Source organism: Musa acuminata, chromosome BXJ3-6, assembly GCF_036884655.1.
Source record: "Musa acuminata AAA Group cultivar baxijiao chromosome BXJ3-6, Cavendish_Baxijiao_AAA, whole genome shotgun sequence".
Classification (NCBI taxonomy): domain Eukaryota; kingdom Viridiplantae; phylum Streptophyta; class Magnoliopsida; order Zingiberales; family Musaceae; genus Musa; species Musa acuminata.
Window position 1 is genome coordinate 10,693,167 of NC_088354.1, and position 19,443 is coordinate 10,712,609.

The following is a 19,443-nucleotide window of genomic DNA, read 5'->3' on the forward strand; positions in this document are numbered from 1 at the left end:
GGTCTTCCCTTCAAAACTGCAGTGGTAGATTTCTTCCTCGCCGGACGCCCAGATCCAGAACACGAACACCATGAACCACAGATCTCTCCCGTTCCAAAGAACGAAAGGAAGTGAACGTCCTTGGCCTCAGAATCCTTTGCCCACCTGAGACGTCAAGCTGAGAGAGCTAGATGCCTCCTCTGCTTTCCATCACACCCACCTTCACCTTGCGGTCGGCCGCACGTCGTCCTGCATGCAGTTGACATCACCTGCATGCATGTCGGAGACAAGCTTTTGGATCACCCTACGTGATTCCTCTCCTGAAATAGCAGTGCAACCATTTATCCGGTTCAAGTCGTTACAGACCTCGGGTTGCAGACAACCGAAGCTTCCTGCACACCAAAAGATGGAACATCGGGTGGCCCAGTTGTTCCCTGCGGGGGATGAGTCACTGCGGGAAGCGTCCATTTCCTGCTTGCACTTTTCAGCTGCAGCATCTCAGAGGCGTCTTCCAGCAGCTCCCATGTTGAGGCCACCTGTGGAAGTCCAAGCGAAAGTTAGCGAAGGCATCACATCACTATTGATCCTGGAACTGTGGCATGTCAACAACGTGGCGTGCATGATTGCTACAGCCACGAGCTTGCTGATGGAGACACGCTATCAGCTTTATGTTGTGCAGGCTACACATGCAGTTCCTGATCAGTTTGCCACACCAACCCATGTAGGACCCCATCGGTAGCACACCTTGCTCAGTCCCAAACAGGTGAGACTGGTAACGAGGCTTGAGGGTGACGAGTTTTGAGTGTTTGATGCCAATTAATGGAAGAAACATATGTTTTCAGCAAGTTCTTAATCTTTGTCAATCGTCTGTATATGAGTAGATGATGTGGCTATGGCCTATGGGTTTGAGAAGGCCAGACAACACAAATGGCACACTTGGCTAGAATCTATATGTATGAGGAAAAAGAGAACGGTGTTATCCAAGACAGAAAGCATGTGTGCCCCCTTTCATCACTTCGGATTCAGCATTATCCATGGACTATAAAATGATGCATAATCAGCAATCAAACCCACTTGCCAAACAATGTTAGGAGGGTTATGAATGCATGCGCGACTACCTCTTCTTCGTTCTCCTACAGCTTCAACAAACGAGTGGGAACTTGCCACTAATCTAACCTTTCTTCCTCTTTCGGATCACACTTTGACGACGTCCATGGAGTGCGTGGAGATGACGAGGAAGAGAATACCTAATTACTAGCATTGATGTCGAGATCAAACCACGTCAGTCACACGTGGAAATGCGTGGACGCGACGCCGGCGGAAGCCGAGCATTTATTTGCCACCGGGTAGTTGGTCTGCGTTAGCAATCGACAACAAGCATTCCATCACGCCCAGTGAATTCTATATAAGTTGAGGTGGCAATATTGCATTTTTCGACATATATTATACGTACTTGTGAGATATCTTATGTACATTAGAAGGTTTGCATCGTTTAGTCCTCGTTGGCAGTGTCGCCGGCGTCACCTCCGACAACAGAAGCTGGTAAAGGCAGTCACCCTGTCGACAGGCACTCCTCACATGGAGCATAATATACGTAAATCCAATGTGAATTATCCCTGAAGGATAAGATATAAAACCATGCATAGTGATCATCTACCGAACTAAAAACATCTAGATTAAGGTGCCAAATTCTGACCTGGATTCCATATAATATCAAATCACGCTTGAATATTCTGTTTGACTATGGATGAGTTGTATTTGAGTTGGTCTTCCAATATGACATTGCTGTCTTTGGTGAGTATCTCTGAGGAAAATGTAGCAAAAACTTTTTGACTTCAGGGCATACCTTTTTTCATACTTGATCTCTGAAGACATACACGCTATTTGCAACCATAACATTGCTTCGGCTGCACTCCGAGCACTGTCATCCAAATTCACCTGTCACAAACATGTACATGCTATTGAGATCTCTCAAGACTGGGTTCTTCGCAGCATCAACCTCCAACTGCCACACCTAACCCTTTTAATGGAACTACAGCAGCATACACCATTTGGTTCCCTGTCCAAATCATGCTTTCCTTACAAGCCTTTCTACTCTTCACTGCGACGATGCGTTGGTCCAAGAGAAAGGTCAGTCGAGGCTTATCCTTACACCCCTTAAATGTTCGCTTATCTAGCAGATTGGACAAGATCATCGAGAGACCACAATTCCAAGATCATTGGCGAAAGCTTTATCTTGATTCGGTGGAGCTTGCTCCGTGGTTGCCTGTGATGTCGCGGTCCATGTGGGGCCACGGAGATCATGTGTCAACGACAGCACATGTGGCACTGACTTAGCATGCGGTATATGTTACTGAGGGCAGCATACAGTCGTAGTTGGAAAGCCTCCTTAAGAGTCTATCCATGTATTTTGATGTTTCCATGAGAATCCCGTTCTGCTAATATTTCCATATTGTTTTATTATTTATAATGTTAATTAAGTTAACATAAGGACGGATTTGACCTTATTATCGATCAGAAAATGGTTGCTGACTCATCCGGGTGAAGTTACAAGGTGATGTGGGCCACGGTTCACGGGTGGTTCGATCAGAAAAAGAAATGGAATATGTGGCCCAACAAACAGAGCCTAACAAAGGAAGTCCATTTTCGAGCCCAGTTCGGTTGTGGGTGGTAGTGGGGCCCACCAGCTTCGGCCGAGCGAGGTAGACCTTTGCGGTTGGCGGACGTGGGTAACGGCCAAGGTGGGTACGTTTAACATATGGTAGAAAAGTCGCTTCCGGGACAAGCTTTCGCCGCCTTCTCCTTCGGTAATAATTTCCCCGACCAAGAAACGAAGTCGAGCTAAGAAAAGTAGGAGCGAGAGAAAGAGAGAGAAAGAGGGGCGAATGGCCTCGCCGTCGAGGCCAACACGAGTCTCGTCTCCCCTGCTTCTAGGGTTAGGGTTCCTGATTGCCCTCATCGCCTTCGCGCTTCAGTTCTACATAAGGAAGCATCTCCGACCGGTTCGTTCCTTCAATTCTCTTTCAAGCTTGATCCGCAGGGGGATTCCTTTGTTGCTGATCGAATAACTCCCCGCGCGGTGCTTAATGATCTTGTTTGATTCTTGGACTTGTTTGGCAGAGACTGTGGACCGTGGAGGAGTTGAGCTTGTACAATGGGACTGAGGACGGGCTACCGATACTGCTCGGAATACTAGGGTATTCTAAGATTCTGCTATATGCTCTCACAAGCTATCGTCTCTTGGTGTCTTTGGTTCGTTTGCTATGCGAAAGAATTGACTCTTTTCTTTCTTGCAGATCAGTGTTTGATGTCACAAAAGGAAAAACACATTATGGCCCTGGAGGAGGCTATCATCATTTTTCTGGCAGGTTTGTGCATTTCATGATCCTATCTTATTCTTATGTTAGTTGACTAATTTCACGATTACGTATATAATTTGAAAGCTAAGCTATCTGAGGATGGAATCTTAGGGATATTGGACCTTGTCCTGCTTAATGCTGCTAATCTACACACAGCTAAGATGTTACAGTTATGCCTTAATTTATTCATCTTATGGACTTGGTACCTTTACCAAAGATATCCAATCTTTTAAATAATTATACAAAAATTGGGTACTTCATATATTTGTCTGACATGTATCCGAGAAGTATCCTACAACTACCACATCTGACAGGTATCAAGTTAGAATACAATAATTGAAGTATCCATGTGATATACTCTTTCTTTGAATTTAAGAATCAAGTCATTTGATGTATCCAATTTTATTTCTAGTTTTTATTTATGTTCTAGTTATTTCATGAACTTTCATATTTTCATCTGATGCTAAATTTTGAACTGTTTGGTGGATGTCAGAGATGCGTCACAAGCCTTTGTATCTGGAAACTTTACAGGTAAACATTTATATACATTTATGGCCATGTTAAGTTTACTACAATACTTGAAAGGGGCAATGTACGCTTGCAATGTTCTTGTGCTGATAAACAATGAAAGCAGTCAATCATGGTATTGTAATAGCATGTATGCTTGTTTGTGCAAATTCCATCTTGCCGAAACAACAAAATCTGAGCCCTACACTTTCTGAAATCAGGCTGTGATATTTTGTTGGACCAGTCAGTCTGGCTCAGCATTGTATCAGCCAGTTGGTTGAGTAGAAGTGGAAAGACCTAATTTGCATTTCCTGATGAGACCCCACTTTCAGGTCTGGCTCAGCATCGTATTGGTTAGTTTTGCTGAGTAGAAGTGGAAAGAGACCTATTTTGCATTTCCTGATGAGACCCTCCTTTTAGGTCAAGGAGCAGGAACTGCATGGTTAGTCTCATCTGATATGGGTGATTAAAAAGTTATAACATCGACCTCATTTTTCCCTATTTTGGGAGGGAAATTGAGTATTCTATGATTCCCATTATTGGGATAGGGGTCTTGCTTGTTTAAGCATTATTTGGAAGCTACACCTGTGTATTGTTCCCTTTCCTGAAAAAATTAGATAAGATTGTGTATATGTTGAATTATCAGTATATACAATATATACCAAAAGAATTATCAGCATCTCTATTTTGAGCGGCATTCTTTTGTATTTTTTTGTGATGGTATGTGACCCTCTATCTCAACTGATTGCTGGAAGAATCTGTCAGTTTACGCTATCAAGTTTGTCCTTTGTTTCAATTATTTATGCAAATTGTTGGACCAGTGTCCTGTGGGTACTACTGAAGATTTTGGATCAAGGATGAATTTGCATGAACCATTGATTAAATGAAATGAATTAATTATGGAGCAGTCCATAAAAAAATTAAAAGTTATTAATATTTAAAATTGAAGAATACTGAACAGTTGTAAAACTTCAGGCTATTATTTGTTCACAAATCTTAATCATGAATATCTTGTCCTGCAGGTGATGGATTAACAGACTCATTGCATGGTCTATCCACTATGGAGGTGATGGAATAGTGAAATTTTGATTGTATTATTCTTCCTTTGTTTACGTTTAGAAATGTTTGAGAGATGAACTATAAGAGATCTATAATTGGCTTGTCACAGGTAGTTTTTCTTTGTAAAAAAATATTGTGATACTGTACAGCTTTTGTGCCTTTCTTTAGAACAATTGGCAACAAATGCATATGCAATGGTGATCAGGTTTTCATATAAAGCACTATCAATTATATTAAGATTAAAAGCAAGGAACATCAATTTGCAAGCATGTTGGAAACAATGATTCACATTTATATACATCGTCTATGGAACCAATGACAACTAATTGCTGTTCTGCTCCATCTTCTTCTAATCTCTATTGCTACAGAAAGTTAAGGTTTCTCATGCTCTGACTGCCTGTTTTCTGATGGAAGATCCCATTTGCATTACAATTATGTTGACAAAAATTGCATTGTAAATTTTGTTACTTGCTTTAACCATATTAAATGAGCACTCTTGCCATGGTATATGAACATTTTCCCATTCTATGCCTGCCTGCCAGGGGTGATTTTATTAGGATGAAAAAACAGAGTGTAGTATACCTTTTTTTCCTTCAGATTCTTGGTGGTGTGCTTCTAAGTTGTCATAAAATCATTGATGCTAATTGTTATAATATTGAATATTTGCAAGACATAATATTTTCTCTAATTTTCTTGTTATAGGTAAAGAGTGTTGTTGACTGGAGAAAATTTTACATGGAAAGATATATGTAAGCATACTTTTGTCTATGCTATATATTTTGTCCCCTATATCTGATATGTTTTAGTCTTTAATCCTTGAGATGCTATACTTTATTGTAAAGGCTATTTTGATCAACACTTTTTAATTAGGAAAAATTGATAAAGAAAACAAATCATTTTTTTTTAACATTGGGACTAAGAAGAAATGTAAACTATAGATTTACAAGGACTGCACAGCATGATTTGTAAAAATAAATTACAATAGATGGTTGACATGGCACCATACCATCATGCCTTATAATTAAATTAATATTTTAAAAGTATTAAAGACATCAATACCATTGTCGCATGAGGTTTAGCCTTGCCACCATGGAAAGGTTTGTTACTGTAACCTTAGCGTCAATAGTTATCGTCAGAGATAACCTTTCTGCTTATGTGATAAGATGGTGTGTACTGGCAGGAGCCTTACTGAAGAATATGTGTGTTTTATATTTTTGTGGTACAAATCCCAAGGGGTTTGTGTGATTAACCATGCAAATGACACTTTCTAATCACAATCCTCCACGAGTCTAATCCCAAGTGAAAAGCTAGCTGAAGTTATTGCACTAAGATTCTGTTGTCAACTAGTATAGCAAATGACTGGCTTGCGAACTTTGGGAGCAATATGAATTTTGATTTTACATGGGTTGGGTCTTATTTTGATTTTTGTGTGCCTATTTTAGACTAAATTTTCACTAGGTATTGGTTGACCACTTCAAAGTTGTCAAATGATATGAAGTTGTTTTTATTTTTTGTAAAGAATTTCATTTATACCAGCTTAGGATTAATAGTCCTTCTGCAACTGTCACTTAAAAGTTGTCAAATGATATGAAGTTTGTAACGAAGATATGGAGAAACAAATATAACTTATTGTTTGCTGGCTTGTAGATGTCATGGTCATGGAGATACAAAGACTTCTACTATTTTTGTTATGTGATCAATTTAACAGCATGTAAATAACCATTCAGTCCCTATCTGGAGAAGCCTGATAATTTGATTAAAAAATATATATGCACCCCTCCATATGCTTCTAGCAAAGAAACAGGAATTATTTATGATCTTACATTAAGGTTTGGCATCAAATCTAATCCCTTTCAGTTGCTGGTCAGTAATTCTAATATGGATTTTAGGCTATAGTTTGGAAGCATTTGTGAAGTCCACCTCTGTGCACTTGCATATAAATTTTCTGGTTTTTACTCTACTGTTGGTTGCAACTGAGAAATTCTGGACTGAAGCAAGGTAAAAACATTCTCAGACTTACTACCTTACAATATGCTGCTGGGAAACACATTTGATAATAACCTTGCCATCTATAATATGTAATGTATTGTTCTAAATGGATAAATGTGAACTTGTCTATCTAGTTGACCTCAAACATGATGTGCTTATTTGGGTTATTAGGAGATGAACTTACTTTTGAATGCTATGAAAAAGTTCAAAGTTATGATAGCTCAGTTAAATTGCTTCCATCCTATCTGGGGCCAGTATGTGCTAGCTTCGAATTGATGTTTCATGGTTAGAAGGAAGAAACCAATGAAAAATGATAACATATGATGCTAACAATCCATTCCTCAATGCAAGCTTGGGAAGCACTTTTGGAGCTTACTTAATCAACTCTATGCACATGAATCCAATTTCTAAAGTTGACATAAAGATTCCTGCATCCAAAGTTGAATTTCCTCTAGTTGAAACATATATAAATTGGTGGTCAAAATCTGTCTCCATCGTAAGGTTCTAAAGAAGTGTTGTTTATTAATTCCTGTAAGAGTATCTTGCTTTGTCGGTATAGTTATGGGAATGTGAATTGAATCTATGATGCTGATATAGTTCACTGAAACATAGATAATTGGTAACCAAAATTTGTTCTTTGATGGAGTCCATTCGTCATGAAAGTGGGATGTTTAAAAGAGTTAGAAATGGTTAAGCATGTAGCAACTGTAATAAATAGTTGCTCTAAAAGCAAATAGTTGGATCTTGGATGCAAATGACTTTCGTGATTCTAGTGTGAGGTTTTTTAGTTATTATTATGCTGTGGCTAATACTGATGCAATGTCTACATTTAATGCCCTATTTTTTGTATTTTTATTAAAATAGTTGGTGTCACTTATCCAAATGCAGGATTGGACTAAAATGGGCAGAATTATTTCCCTAAGGATAGAAGTGTATACCCCATGGGTGACAATAGGGTCCCATGCAATCCATACCCAGTGGATTTTTTTCCAAACAGCCAAAAAGGCTAATATATTGTTTTCTTGTCTTTTAAGAAATGAAATTCTCTTTCAGTATCAATCAATGTAGTAGGCCTTTTGGCTCATTTTTAGCATCAAGTTAGTATCTTCTTTATTATGGAATTTATACTGGAGTTTTTGGAGTTTTCAACCGATGTAAGTTCTGAATATTATATTCTCATGGTATTTAGTTTGTAAAATTGTTCAGCTTGCAAAGTATCAAATGGATGATTTATGATAACTTGGTCCAATATTTAATGGACTAACCTCATTTCTGATGTTCTTCCCTAACTGTATGTGTTAGATTTGCTGGTAAACTCGTTGGCCGGTATTATGACAGCCAGGGGAATCCCACAAAATATTTGAAAGGTGTTGAGTCAAAGGCTAAACGAGGAGCTCAGCTTTTAGAGAAGCAGAAAATTGAGGAGGCTAAGATACCAAGTTGCAATTCTAAATGGAGTGAACAAGAGGGAGGAGAGGTATGGGCTTTGTCTGAGACATGTTTATTTGTTGGTTCAGCAAAAGATAATTTGTAGTTGACCTAGTTCTGAAGTGCTAGATGGTCCTAAGTGTTACTTATTTGAACTGCCATACATTTTTGTTTGATGTAATGGTCAGAGCAATGGTACCTAGTTTCAGTGCAAACAAGCTTGCTAGAACATTGTTGTTACATTGAAGATGTCTCAGATTTCGTAATATATGCACAGACCAGTATGTGACATTAACGATCAGGCCCATGTATCATGTTGGGGTATATTTATTTGGCTGATATTAGTTTGTCATTTAATTAACTAAATGTTCATGACCTCATCAAAGATGAGGTTTTTCCTGTTCACTAATTTATAAGGCATGAATTTTGGAAGCCAAGCTCCCATCTCTTCATCCAGCTATTATTCTTCTGTAGCTCCATCTTTGAAGGCTTGCTTTTTTCTTTTCTATATATTTATTTTTGTTTGTTTGTTGTATTTAGCTCATTTACTTTATCAATATGGTTTTTCCATGGTCTCCCATTTCCTGGTTTGCTTTCTTGACCTCCAAATAAATAAATAATAAATTAAAAAAGAAAGTCCTTGGGCCATTCAGGTTTTCCCACTGCTTCTTAGGTAGGTGTTGGAGTATAAGATGCTGTCTACTATTTTATTGTTTGAAGGCTGGTACAAACTTGTATTGGTGTTTCCATAGTTTGATCAACTGGAGATAGGTCTTTATGTTATTTTTGCATAGTATTTTTTGCTAAAAGAGAGTTTTGTGTGTACTCTTTGTGAAATGTTCTTTGCTTATAGGTTTATCCAATTGGTAGTCTTGCCCTTTTACTCAAATTGGTAGTTATTTTTTATAAAGTTTCTTCCACTGGTGAAGTTATTGTACTTGCACCTTCTTGGATACAAAGAACATACTGGTTGACTTGCTATGCGTGCTGTAAGTTTGGTTGATCCAATACTCTTTGCTAACATCAGCTTCCTTTCTATTAGGTCTGGTGTGAAACTGGCTATCCAAGATTAGTGAAGAGACCAGGGGATATAGCCCTCACTGGAAAAATCAGCCAGCGTTGTGCTTGTTTTAAAGAAGAGGAGCTCGGACGGCCGGGTCTTGAGGTGTACAAGGACTGTGATTATTTGTCCAAATCTTGCAGAGTTTAGTCATCATCTGGCTTAAAAGCATTGCACCAATGTACACACTATGATAGCTGTGGGGAGTCACTTGAGACTGGGACTGTTTCCCGCAGCTGATTGCTGATTATTTCCTTCTCTAACTATTGATCTAAAAGTATTTTATCATGGGTCGATATCTAATAGTTGTCTCTCTTATTTATATTATTTTCTCCATAATATTTGGGCCAGCAGAATTCCTTTTTATGATGTGGATAAGATTTACAAGTTGGTAATTCATTCTGCCCCAGTTTTGATTTATCTACTAGTACGAAAATAAGTTTTACTCCCATAGCAGAATGTGTATGTTCTTCTTGCTACATATCCAGTCATCTCCAAATTGCGCTACTATGAGAGATGAAAACACTGAACCGTGGATGATCTAATGGAAGAAGTCGAGCCTAATTATTTGGTGCTTGAAGCAGCGAGTTTTATTTAACTATTATTGGCATTAAATGCTTAAGTTTAAGAAAACAATTTTTTCTTTTTTTCATACTAATAAGAGTGTTATGATTTCCCCAAAAGGATTTGATGGTCTCGCGCACAGCATATCCCATTCGTGGTTCTATGTGATGTTCGAGTTTAACCTAGTGTTCTTATTTTACATAATAAATATGAACCGTTGTGGCTAAGCTAAGATCAAAATGTGCTTTTAAATTGAACGGTGGGACCGCTGTTTGAGATGTCGCCTTCTCCTTCCCATTCACTTGCGTCTCACGAGAAGAATATGAAAGAAAGAAAATTTCATGGCACGGGCACATCTTCCTTAGCGGCTGCAAGAACACGTGCGTAGGAAGTGATTCTAATTCTCAAGCACGAGCTCCACCGACTCATTTAGATTTCTTTCGCGCCAAGAGAACCAAGCCATGGAAAATCTCTTTTACATGACGCTTCCAGGCTCGATTCATCCCTCTCCGAGAATTCATTTGGAGCAGCTCTCAACCAGTCAACCTTTTCGCATCCAAGGTTCCAGGTTCCTTGTGTCAGCTAGGGGTCAACCTTATCGCGTCGAAGGTTCCAGGTTCCTTGTTTCGGCCTCTTGCTTGGAGTAGAATTTACCAGTATTTATTAATCGATGCAGAAAATACTCTCTGCAGATCAAGTTGATCTCGGTCATTTGCGTCAAAGGTTTAGTTGTTTGATGTGGATCGTCCTACTATTCCTCTCCATGTCGGTATGTAGCTCCTATCCACGTAGGAAACGAGTCCTTTTCCCACCATGTTCATTACACGAACGACCGTGCGTCCTCTGACTATTCTCGGTCGTCCTCGGCGAGCTGCTGTTTCCTCGGACCCTTCTTCTCTTGACCTCAAGCAGAAAGTCACTCACCCTACTCGTATATCTACGACAGCGGAGCTTCTTCCTCCCCACAATCTAAGAGTGCACTCTAGCCATTGCCATGTCTTCCGACCACGCACGGAGACCGACGAAGGTGAGAGTCATCGTCACGAAGTGCGTACAAGCCGACGCCGCACAGTTCAAGTCCGTGGTGCAGTGCCTCACCGGGAAGGACTCCGTCGTCGCTGAGACGTCGGAGAGCCTTGGCGGTCGTGCCGGGAGGAGGAGCCATGAGGTCGAGCGAAGCTGTGGCGGAGGAAGAAAGCGATCCATTTCGGCGGAGAAGGAGGCGGGGGAGTGTGGGATTGTGCTGCTGCCTTCGTTGGACGAGTTGTTCGAGTTGCTGAGCGATTGATGGAGGCCAGAGATGGTCGCAGACACAATCGTAGCGTGAGAGTCATATGAGAGAGAGAAAGAGAGGAGACGAGAATAGTTTATTTACTTATTTATTCATTTAGAGATTAATTAATACTTTCTGTAATATATCTGTCATAGTGATAAAAAGAAATAATAGAAGATAAGAACAATAATCGAAGAAGTTTTATTGAAGAAATGAAGTAGCTTAGTTTGAATATATTAACATGTTCCTCTCCTATTTATAGGATTAGGAGGGAGGATTTTCCTCAACAGAATAGAGGATTTTTCTTAACAGAATAGATAAGATTTTCTCGGGAAAATCTTATCTACTATCAAATAGAGTCTAAAAGATTTATATTTTGATTAGCAACATGGCGATCAAATCATGGTTCGGAGGCTCAGTTAAGAATGTGCAAAGATATCATTAAACAATAATTGATTGTTGTGGGCTACGAAGAAGAGAGAGATGAAATAGGGATAATTGAAATAATAACATTACTGAGGTTTCTCATCATAAAATTACTCATGTAGTTAGTTTATCCTAAAATTTTCGATTGGAATCCTACCTTTCGCATTTACTCTTTATGAAAACAAATTTGTGTTAATCGAAACTCTTCTCTAAGAGAAGTATCAATTGACAAGATGACAAACTTGAGTTAGTGATTAGTGTTAGCAGATAAGATTAGACATCATAGCTGATAAGAGGAAATCCCCAACTGTAAAAGTAAATCTTGTTGTTAAATCCTCCCTCCTAACCCCTATAAATAGGGAGTACATCTCAACGAGGAATATAGTTTCTTCTATCTTTTTTGTTTAATTTCTTACATGGTATTAGAACTTCTTGCTTAGAGCAAGCTCTCTTTTCTCTATCCGACTCCTCACCAACCTCGTCACGTTGACGTTACCACTTTGATCTAATTCCGCTGGTGCTCGACGCCGACAATACCACTTTGATCTGATTCTGCTAATATCGTGTCATCGCCATTGTCACTGTAGAACTTAATTGTGTCACAAATCTATTCAAGAAACTCAACATCAATTCCACTCTTATTCCAATCCGGTGTTCCTAGCCCGCATTAAACATATTACTATTGACTTCCACTTCGTACAAGATTAAGTTGTCCGATGTCAACTATATGTTTCTCATATACATACGACTGATTAATTAGTAGACTCACTCACAAAGCCTCTTGCTCATAAATTCTTTATATTATATCGGTCCAAGATCGGTATCCTTGACAGGAGCACCATCTTGTTGGGGCATGATAGATTTTCAATAAAAATATTTAGGTTTTCAAATCAACATGTTATCACGTCCAATCTTGTTCTTGTGAGTTCTTTGTAGCACCAAAAGGAGTCTTCTTGTATTTCATCCACGTGGAATTACTTGGAACTATCGAGACGATCGACTTGGTTTTGTGTCGAGATAAATGCAAGAGCTGAACTCGCCTTTGATTCGAGAGAGAAGAGAAGAAGGATAAAAGTTGAATTCCCATAGGCTTCCTTCCCACACTAAAGATCTAAAACGGGTTCATTTCAATTTGGTCTCTTCGGCGATTAATTTAGCTATTTGCAAGAGAAAAAAAAAGAATCTAACCCCTTTTGTTGTCGGACAAATATCCCTATTCACAGTCGAAAATGGCTAACAGTTTAGAAAATGGAAGTTAAATGTGACAAATTTGGGATGATTGACTTCATCTTGATTAGGTTTACGTGAGACAAATAATTTTGTCTCAATCGAGTAAGAGATATGATAAAGATATTTAGATCTTCGACTAATCAATTAAAACTCGATACACACATAAGTTGAAGAGGGAGAATATTATTTACATTGTTGCTTATTATAGAAATATTCACCTAATCATTATATGAATACGAATCTCAAGTAATATGATTTGGGATCCGAAACTTTATCGTCGATGAGGGAGTCATCCTAAAGAAACATCGAACTCTTCGAACGTTTGTGAAGGAACGTTGTAGTTGACTTTTAACGTAGAATCACAATACCATTTGGAATCAGAGAGGACCGATCAATATGGAAGGAATCATAATTAATCTTTTTATTTATCTCATATTGCTGCTCACTATGTTCTACTCGCATGCTCCCGCACAAAAGACTCATCAAGAACAAAGCTAAATATTGATAAGGGTAATAATGGCGACATGACGTGCCACGACGTCAGCCACGCCTAGATGACGCTCTACCCCAAAAGAGGGCAATAATGCCGACGCGATGTGCGCTGACGTCGCCCGCTCTCATACAACGATCCCATCGTCGTTTGACCCGGCATGCTTGTCCGAGGCAGAGGAACACGACGACCGAGGTTCGCCAATACCCTGCGGCTGTTCGGTTCTCAACGCAACGCCAATGGCCATGTCAGACGCCATCAGAGGTACGATCCTGCTAGTCAGGTAACCTTAAACTTACCTATAAATACCCCCGAGTCCCAAAGGGAATAGGGGGGGGGGGACAAACACACCAAAGAACCTTTCTTCATCCGAAATCCTCTCCACATCCACTAACTTGATCGTCGGAGGAGTCGGGCCGAGCCACCGACCCGACCTGTGTGCAGGTACAAGGACGAGGTCGCTTCTTCCCAGCGCTGCGGCAAAGCTGTCCTCCCGACGAGACGTCCCGACCGGACCACCATGAGAAACCGCCAGGGCAATCTCGAAAGACGCCGTGCAAGATCCCCGTCATTCAGACCCCCAACCAAACCACGATGGCCCCGAGACCACGACATAAAGTTGTTTACACTAACAAGTATATATGCACAGGCAATCAAATCGGAAGATGTTGTTCCAATAGCCATGAGCTACACTGTCCAAATACCAGCAATCAGAAGATTACGAGAACATTTAGCCTCCACCAAGTGATCAGCAATAAGTTTATGCATCGGCAATGCTCATGACCGCATTGAGAAAGTCTTGTAGGGTACACAAACTTCATCCCCACGCACTCCTTCTCCATTGCTAGCTAGATCATCAGATAACGCAATGCTGAACTCTTTAGGAGAGGTCGCAAACCATTGGTCCTATCTGGGTATTTAGATGGCACTAAGTAGGTCGTGTCCCCTCAAAGCGCCCCTTTCGAGGGGAAGGGGCCGTGGAAGAGTCTAAATACTGAACAATCTCAGCTGGGGTGACCTTTGCTTGCATGCGGTAGACAACCAAATCAAGCTCATGCACTCTCAGGTATACACTAATGGTGACATGTTCCAAGTGTTTTTGAGTCCATCGGGATGCCACCATCACCATGTCAAGGATATTATGGTAGGGACTAATCTGAGTTGCTTGCAGAGACCACATCAGATGCGGCTGATGGATTTAATAGCGGAGTGTTTCGGTTTCGAGTTGAATCTGCCGCTCCACTTCACATGCAACAAGGAAAAGAAAACGATTGTGCCATCGCAGACACTACCAGCACAGTCTGTCTTCTTTGTGCTGCGGCACTACAGCACAGGCAAGGACGAAGCTTCACTTTTCTCAACGACGCTGATCGCTGGCCAAAGGCAAGAGCAAAACTTCGTTTTTCTCACTAATACCATAATAGAAAGAATAAAAGGGACAATTATTGAAGAGACTTTATTGAAGAAGTAAAGAAGCTTGAATACGTTAACATATTCCCTCTTCTATTTATTTTTTTTCCTCAACAGAATAGGAAAATCTTATGTTCGAGCAAGGAGAGACACAGACCAAAAAAGAATGAGGAGGAGGCCTTCTCAGGTTTTAAGGGGACACGGAATGGTGCTGCGGATCTGGACCCCCGGGACTCACCCTTTTCGATTCGTCGAACGCAATCACTGCCACCCGATCTCCTCGTCCTCCTCCGGCGTCGAGCAACAATACGACTGAGACTGCTTGCCGTTCTAATAAGCGAGCTTTCGAGCTTCCAGCGGAGGTGAGCAATATGAGAAGCACGCACGGCCAAAGCCCAAGGCTGGGAAGTAGTCTAACCATCGTTGTTGCTCGGTAAACCTGCGGTTTGAATTGGCTAGGTTGGGGTTTATATAGAAGCGCGCAACTATCTAGTGTGCCCAATACTATATTTCTGTGTTATACGGAGAAATCTAAAGGAAAAAAAAAAAGGAAAAAGAAAGAAAAAGCAACACCAGCTGACTTTAGTTTTTAACGCGAGACAAGTAAAAAATAATATATTTTAAATAATCTAAAATTATTTATTTATTTTTATTTTATCCTATAGTATTAATTTTTATGTTTATTTTAATTATTCTATATTATTAGTTATTTAGTTTTCAAGGTCTAAAATTAATATAAATAAATACTTCATCTAAACTTATAAAATCATGAAAGAGCAATATCTTGAAGTACTATAAATATTTTTCTATTATAGAAAGCTGATTTCTCTTCTATTATTTTATAAGGTCAATTTATCATAGTTTTTTTATTTTGGTTTCCTTCTTCATCAATTAATATCGTAGCCTTACTATTTGTGTAAGCATAATAGATTTATGGTTAGAAAATTAAAATGTGTGTTATACACTCATCACTTATTGTGGATCTTGCATATCTGAAACTTAATTTGCTAAGTACAACCCTATAACCTATTAAGATGAGGTCTAGTGACAATAATGGTAACAATGACAATAGCGTTATCTATGATGGCAATGGCAATTTCGATAGTGATGACCTTTGTAATTGAGGCAATGGCAATAATCCCGACAAAAATGATCGGGGAATGCCGACCCTATCGGTGACACTAAAAGCACAAGAAGCGAGGATGACCCGAGAAAATCGAGAGATTTGCGACATGCTCGTTAACTTAAATTTAGGCATCAACAGAGTTTGTGATGATGGTAGGATCAACCATGTCAAAGTTAATACTTATGGCCAACTTATTCATCAACATGGGTTTGCAATCCAACATAGGCAACCAACCTATGAAAATGAGTCAAACGAAGAAGAAGGAATTATGGACTATCACAAAAGCAACCAAAGAAGAGGTGTAGGTGCAGTTAAACCTTGATACTTTAACCAATGTGGTACTTTTGCCTACAACAACCAACAAAACATAATGATGACTTAAAAGATGATAGTAAAATATACAAAAAAATATCAAGCACCACCCAAACAAAATAAGCTATTTGAGGATTACAGCCTAAAAGTAGACCTCCCCAGTTTTAATGACCACCTCAGCATTGAAGCTTTTCTTGATTGGAGTTATGAAGTAAAAAACTTTTTTATGGTGATAGATGTTCCCGATCATAAACAAGTCAAGCTTGTTGCATACAAGTTGAAAGGAGGTATAGTAGCTTGGTGAGATACATTACAAAAAAACATAAGAAGACAAGGAAAGACACCAATACAGACATGACAAAAGATGAAGCAACTTCTCAAAGGAAGATTCCTATCCCTAGACTATGAACAATTATTGTTTCAGTAGTACCAAAACTGTATCCAAAGCACTTTATCTATAATAGAGTATACTAATTGTTGGTGTAAACAACTTTAAGTCGTGGCCTCGGGGCCGACGCGGCTCGGTTCGGGTCCGGATGACGGGGGATCTCTCAGGGGGGTTCCTCGGGACTGCAGAGGTTGCCGGCTCGGGTCGGTTCGATCCTGGAGGTGGGTCACCGTTTCCTTTGGGAAGGGGCTCCTCGCCAATGCGTCCGGAGAGGCGCCTCGTCTTCATCCCTGCACACAGGTCGGGTCGAGATGCTCGACCCGACCCCTCCGATGATTAAGTTAGTCCGTGGTCGCAGGAGTCTCCCCCTTGGTGCTCAGGACGCAAGGATATTTATAGGGGAGTTTAGTATCATCTGACATGCCTGCTCGTAGGGGGAAGGATCGTACCTTCTGATGACGTATGACATTGCTGTTGGCGTGGCATGTGGAATCGAGCCTGAGTGATCGTTAATGGGCCTCGGTTGGCATTCCGGCCTGTGTTGGCCAGGCGTTGTCAGCCCGACAGAGACGTGGGGCGTCAGCTGATGTCACGCAAGTCTTATCGTAATTATCATCCTCATCATACTCCCCCCCCAAAGGAAGCTATGTGTCAGTTGCTGAAAAAAGGGGGGTCTGAGGCATGGCTTCGGTTTTAAAGAACTATCTCCATTGGGCGAAGGCCGGTTCGCCGCTCAGGGCGTGGGAATCGTGAAGCTTGGCAATTGAGGAAGGTCGGATGAGCTGTAGCGGTGCTGGGTAGTGAGTGGCCGAGGAACCTCGAAGAATAACTCGTAGGTCGAATTGGGCTCGGCCGTAGGGGTGGTAGTCCCCTCGGGCGGGCAGGTCGCGCAAGCGCGATCTCGGGCGACATGAGACCGAAGAGCGCGACGCAGGCGGCTGCGACCGAGGAGCTGGACAAGGGCGAGTAGGACGCACAGGGGTGGTCTCGGGCGACATGAGGCCAAGGAGCACGACGCAGGCAACTGCGACCGAGGAGCTGGACTCGGGTGAGCAGGCCGCGCAGGCGTGGTCTTGGGCGACATGAGGCCGAAGAGCACGACACAGGCGGCTGCGACCGAAGAGCTGGACTCGGGTGAGCAGGCCGCGCAGGCGTGGTCTCGGGCGACATGAGGCCGAGTAGCACGACGCAGGCGGGCGCAGCCGAGGAGCTACTTCGATTGGATCTGTTACGCTGTGCTGTGGGATGCGCGGGTGGCCAGGTAGCCTTTGGTCTGTTCGGAAGTCCAGGGGATGAACCTTTATGTGAATCGCCAGTTTTCGAGAAGACAGGCGCCTCAAGCCCGTTGTTTGCCACGCGTAGCGCGCCTGTTGGTTACCCTGCCAAGCTGCAATTATGGCAGAATGACGTGTCATCCCGATGCGACATGCCTGAGTAGAGGAAGGGCCGCTTTTTTGGCGGGATTTTGTCTATAAGTATTGTGCAGCTAGCCCCTCGAAGGTCTCCTCACTCGTTTCTATTATGCCGCTTCGGACTCCATCGTTTCGTTTGTGTCGATCGTTCTTCTTCTCTTACTAAAGGTCAGTAAGGATGGTGTCTTCTTCCTCTTCCTCTTCATCCTCTTCTTTGGCTAAAGTCGAGCAAACGGCGGTTGCGTCGAATCCTAACTCATCGTCCGACGAAAAGGCAACCCGGGCCCTTGAGGCTCTGATGTGGCCACACGACCTTGACTCCACCGTGAGTGAGTCGTCGCTCAGTCGCCTCCGGGACCTCTACGGCATCCCGGAGGAATTTGTCCTTCTTGCTCCCGAGCCCGGCCAACGGGCATATGATCCGATTCCCAAGGGTTTCGCTCTCACCCTTGATGCTTTTGAGGCCGGGCTATGCCTCCCCTTGCACCCCATCATAACCTCATACATCTCATGGTGGCGTATCTCCCCGTCTCAGATGGCGCCCAACTCTTGCCGCTATCTAGTGGCATTCTTGAGGGAGTGCCACTATGACAACATCTTCCCGACCCGATCCCTCTTCCTTTCTTGCTTTCGACTTTCCAAGAGGTCTGGGGGCTACTATCTGTCCGCCTGAGCGGGCTTCCGAGTGAGCGGGGCTCCTTCCAGTAATAAGGGATGGAAGGGGCGCTTCTTTTTCGTCAGCCACTCGGAGGACTGGGGGTTCGGGCTTCGATGGGCGCGCGTGATAGACAACACCGCCCCGGGTTTGGATGATGAGGAGCGCCTCAAGAGCCATCCGGAGTATGTCCGAGCAGTGGTTGGTCGAGGCGGGTCTTAGCCCGATGTCTCGAGGTATGCCCTAAGGGGTAGTTTTAGGGTTTCTTTTAGGGATTAACTAGTCAGCTGACCAATGTTAGTGCTTTTGCGCAGAGATAGTGGTTCTCCGAGCCCTTCATGGGGGTAAGATCTCGACGGCCCCATCCACTCGTTCGCCGGCCGAGGCGAGGGCTGGCTCGAGAGAGGCCCCAGTGGATGTTGAGGCCGGTCGTCCTCGAAAGAAGGCGAAGACCTCCTCGATAAAAGCCTCTGGGGAAGCTGCGGCTCAGCCAGCGAGGGCCGTCACCACACCGACCGGCCGCGCCGGGAAGAGCCTCGGGCGGGGAGAAGCCGACTCGAGTAGGGAGGAGGCGGGGAAGGCCCCTCGAGAGCCCTCCATCCGCGAGCTTTGCCGCCTTCAAGCCAGGGGGGAGGACGAGCCCTACCAGGCGCGGGCGATAGGTGACCTTCCTCAGGGCGAGCCCTCCGACCCGCTGACGGCCTGCTGGGAAGGCCTTTCCCGAGGCAGCCGGGTGTGGGCCGACGGGGATTCCGCAACCGGGTTTGTCTGCGGAG

At 42.4% G+C, this 19,443-nt stretch overlaps 1 protein-coding gene across 1 annotated transcript; it reads left to right on the top strand.

Annotated features, from left to right (window-relative positions):
- Positions 1-2,728: 2,728 nt before the first annotated feature.
- Positions 2,729-9,669, top strand: LOC135639769 (membrane-associated progesterone-binding protein 4-like). The gene is made up of 8 exons (XM_065153663.1): positions 2,729-2,981; positions 3,100-3,176; positions 3,276-3,347; positions 3,832-3,869; positions 4,868-4,911; positions 5,607-5,653; positions 8,196-8,370; positions 9,364-9,669. The coding sequence occupies exons 1-8, from the start codon at positions 2,865-2,867 to the stop codon at positions 9,529-9,531; spliced, it is 738 nt and encodes a 245-aa protein (XP_065009735.1). The 5' UTR covers positions 2,729-2,864; the 3' UTR covers positions 9,532-9,669.
- Positions 9,670-19,443: the final 9,774 nt, after the last annotated feature.

Coding starts and splice junctions, on each gene's coding strand:
- LOC135639769 (XM_065153663.1), top strand. CDS start 2,865: ATGGCCTCGCCGTCGAGGCCAACACGAGTCTCGTCTCCCCTGCTTCTA. Junction 3,870..4,867: donor TGTATCTGGAAACTTTACAG/GTAAACATTTAT, acceptor CTTGTCCTGCAG/GTGATGGATTAACAGACTCA. Junction 4,912..5,606: donor ATGGTCTATCCACTATGGAG/GTGATGGAATAG, acceptor TTCTTGTTATAG/GTAAAGAGTGTTGTTGACTG.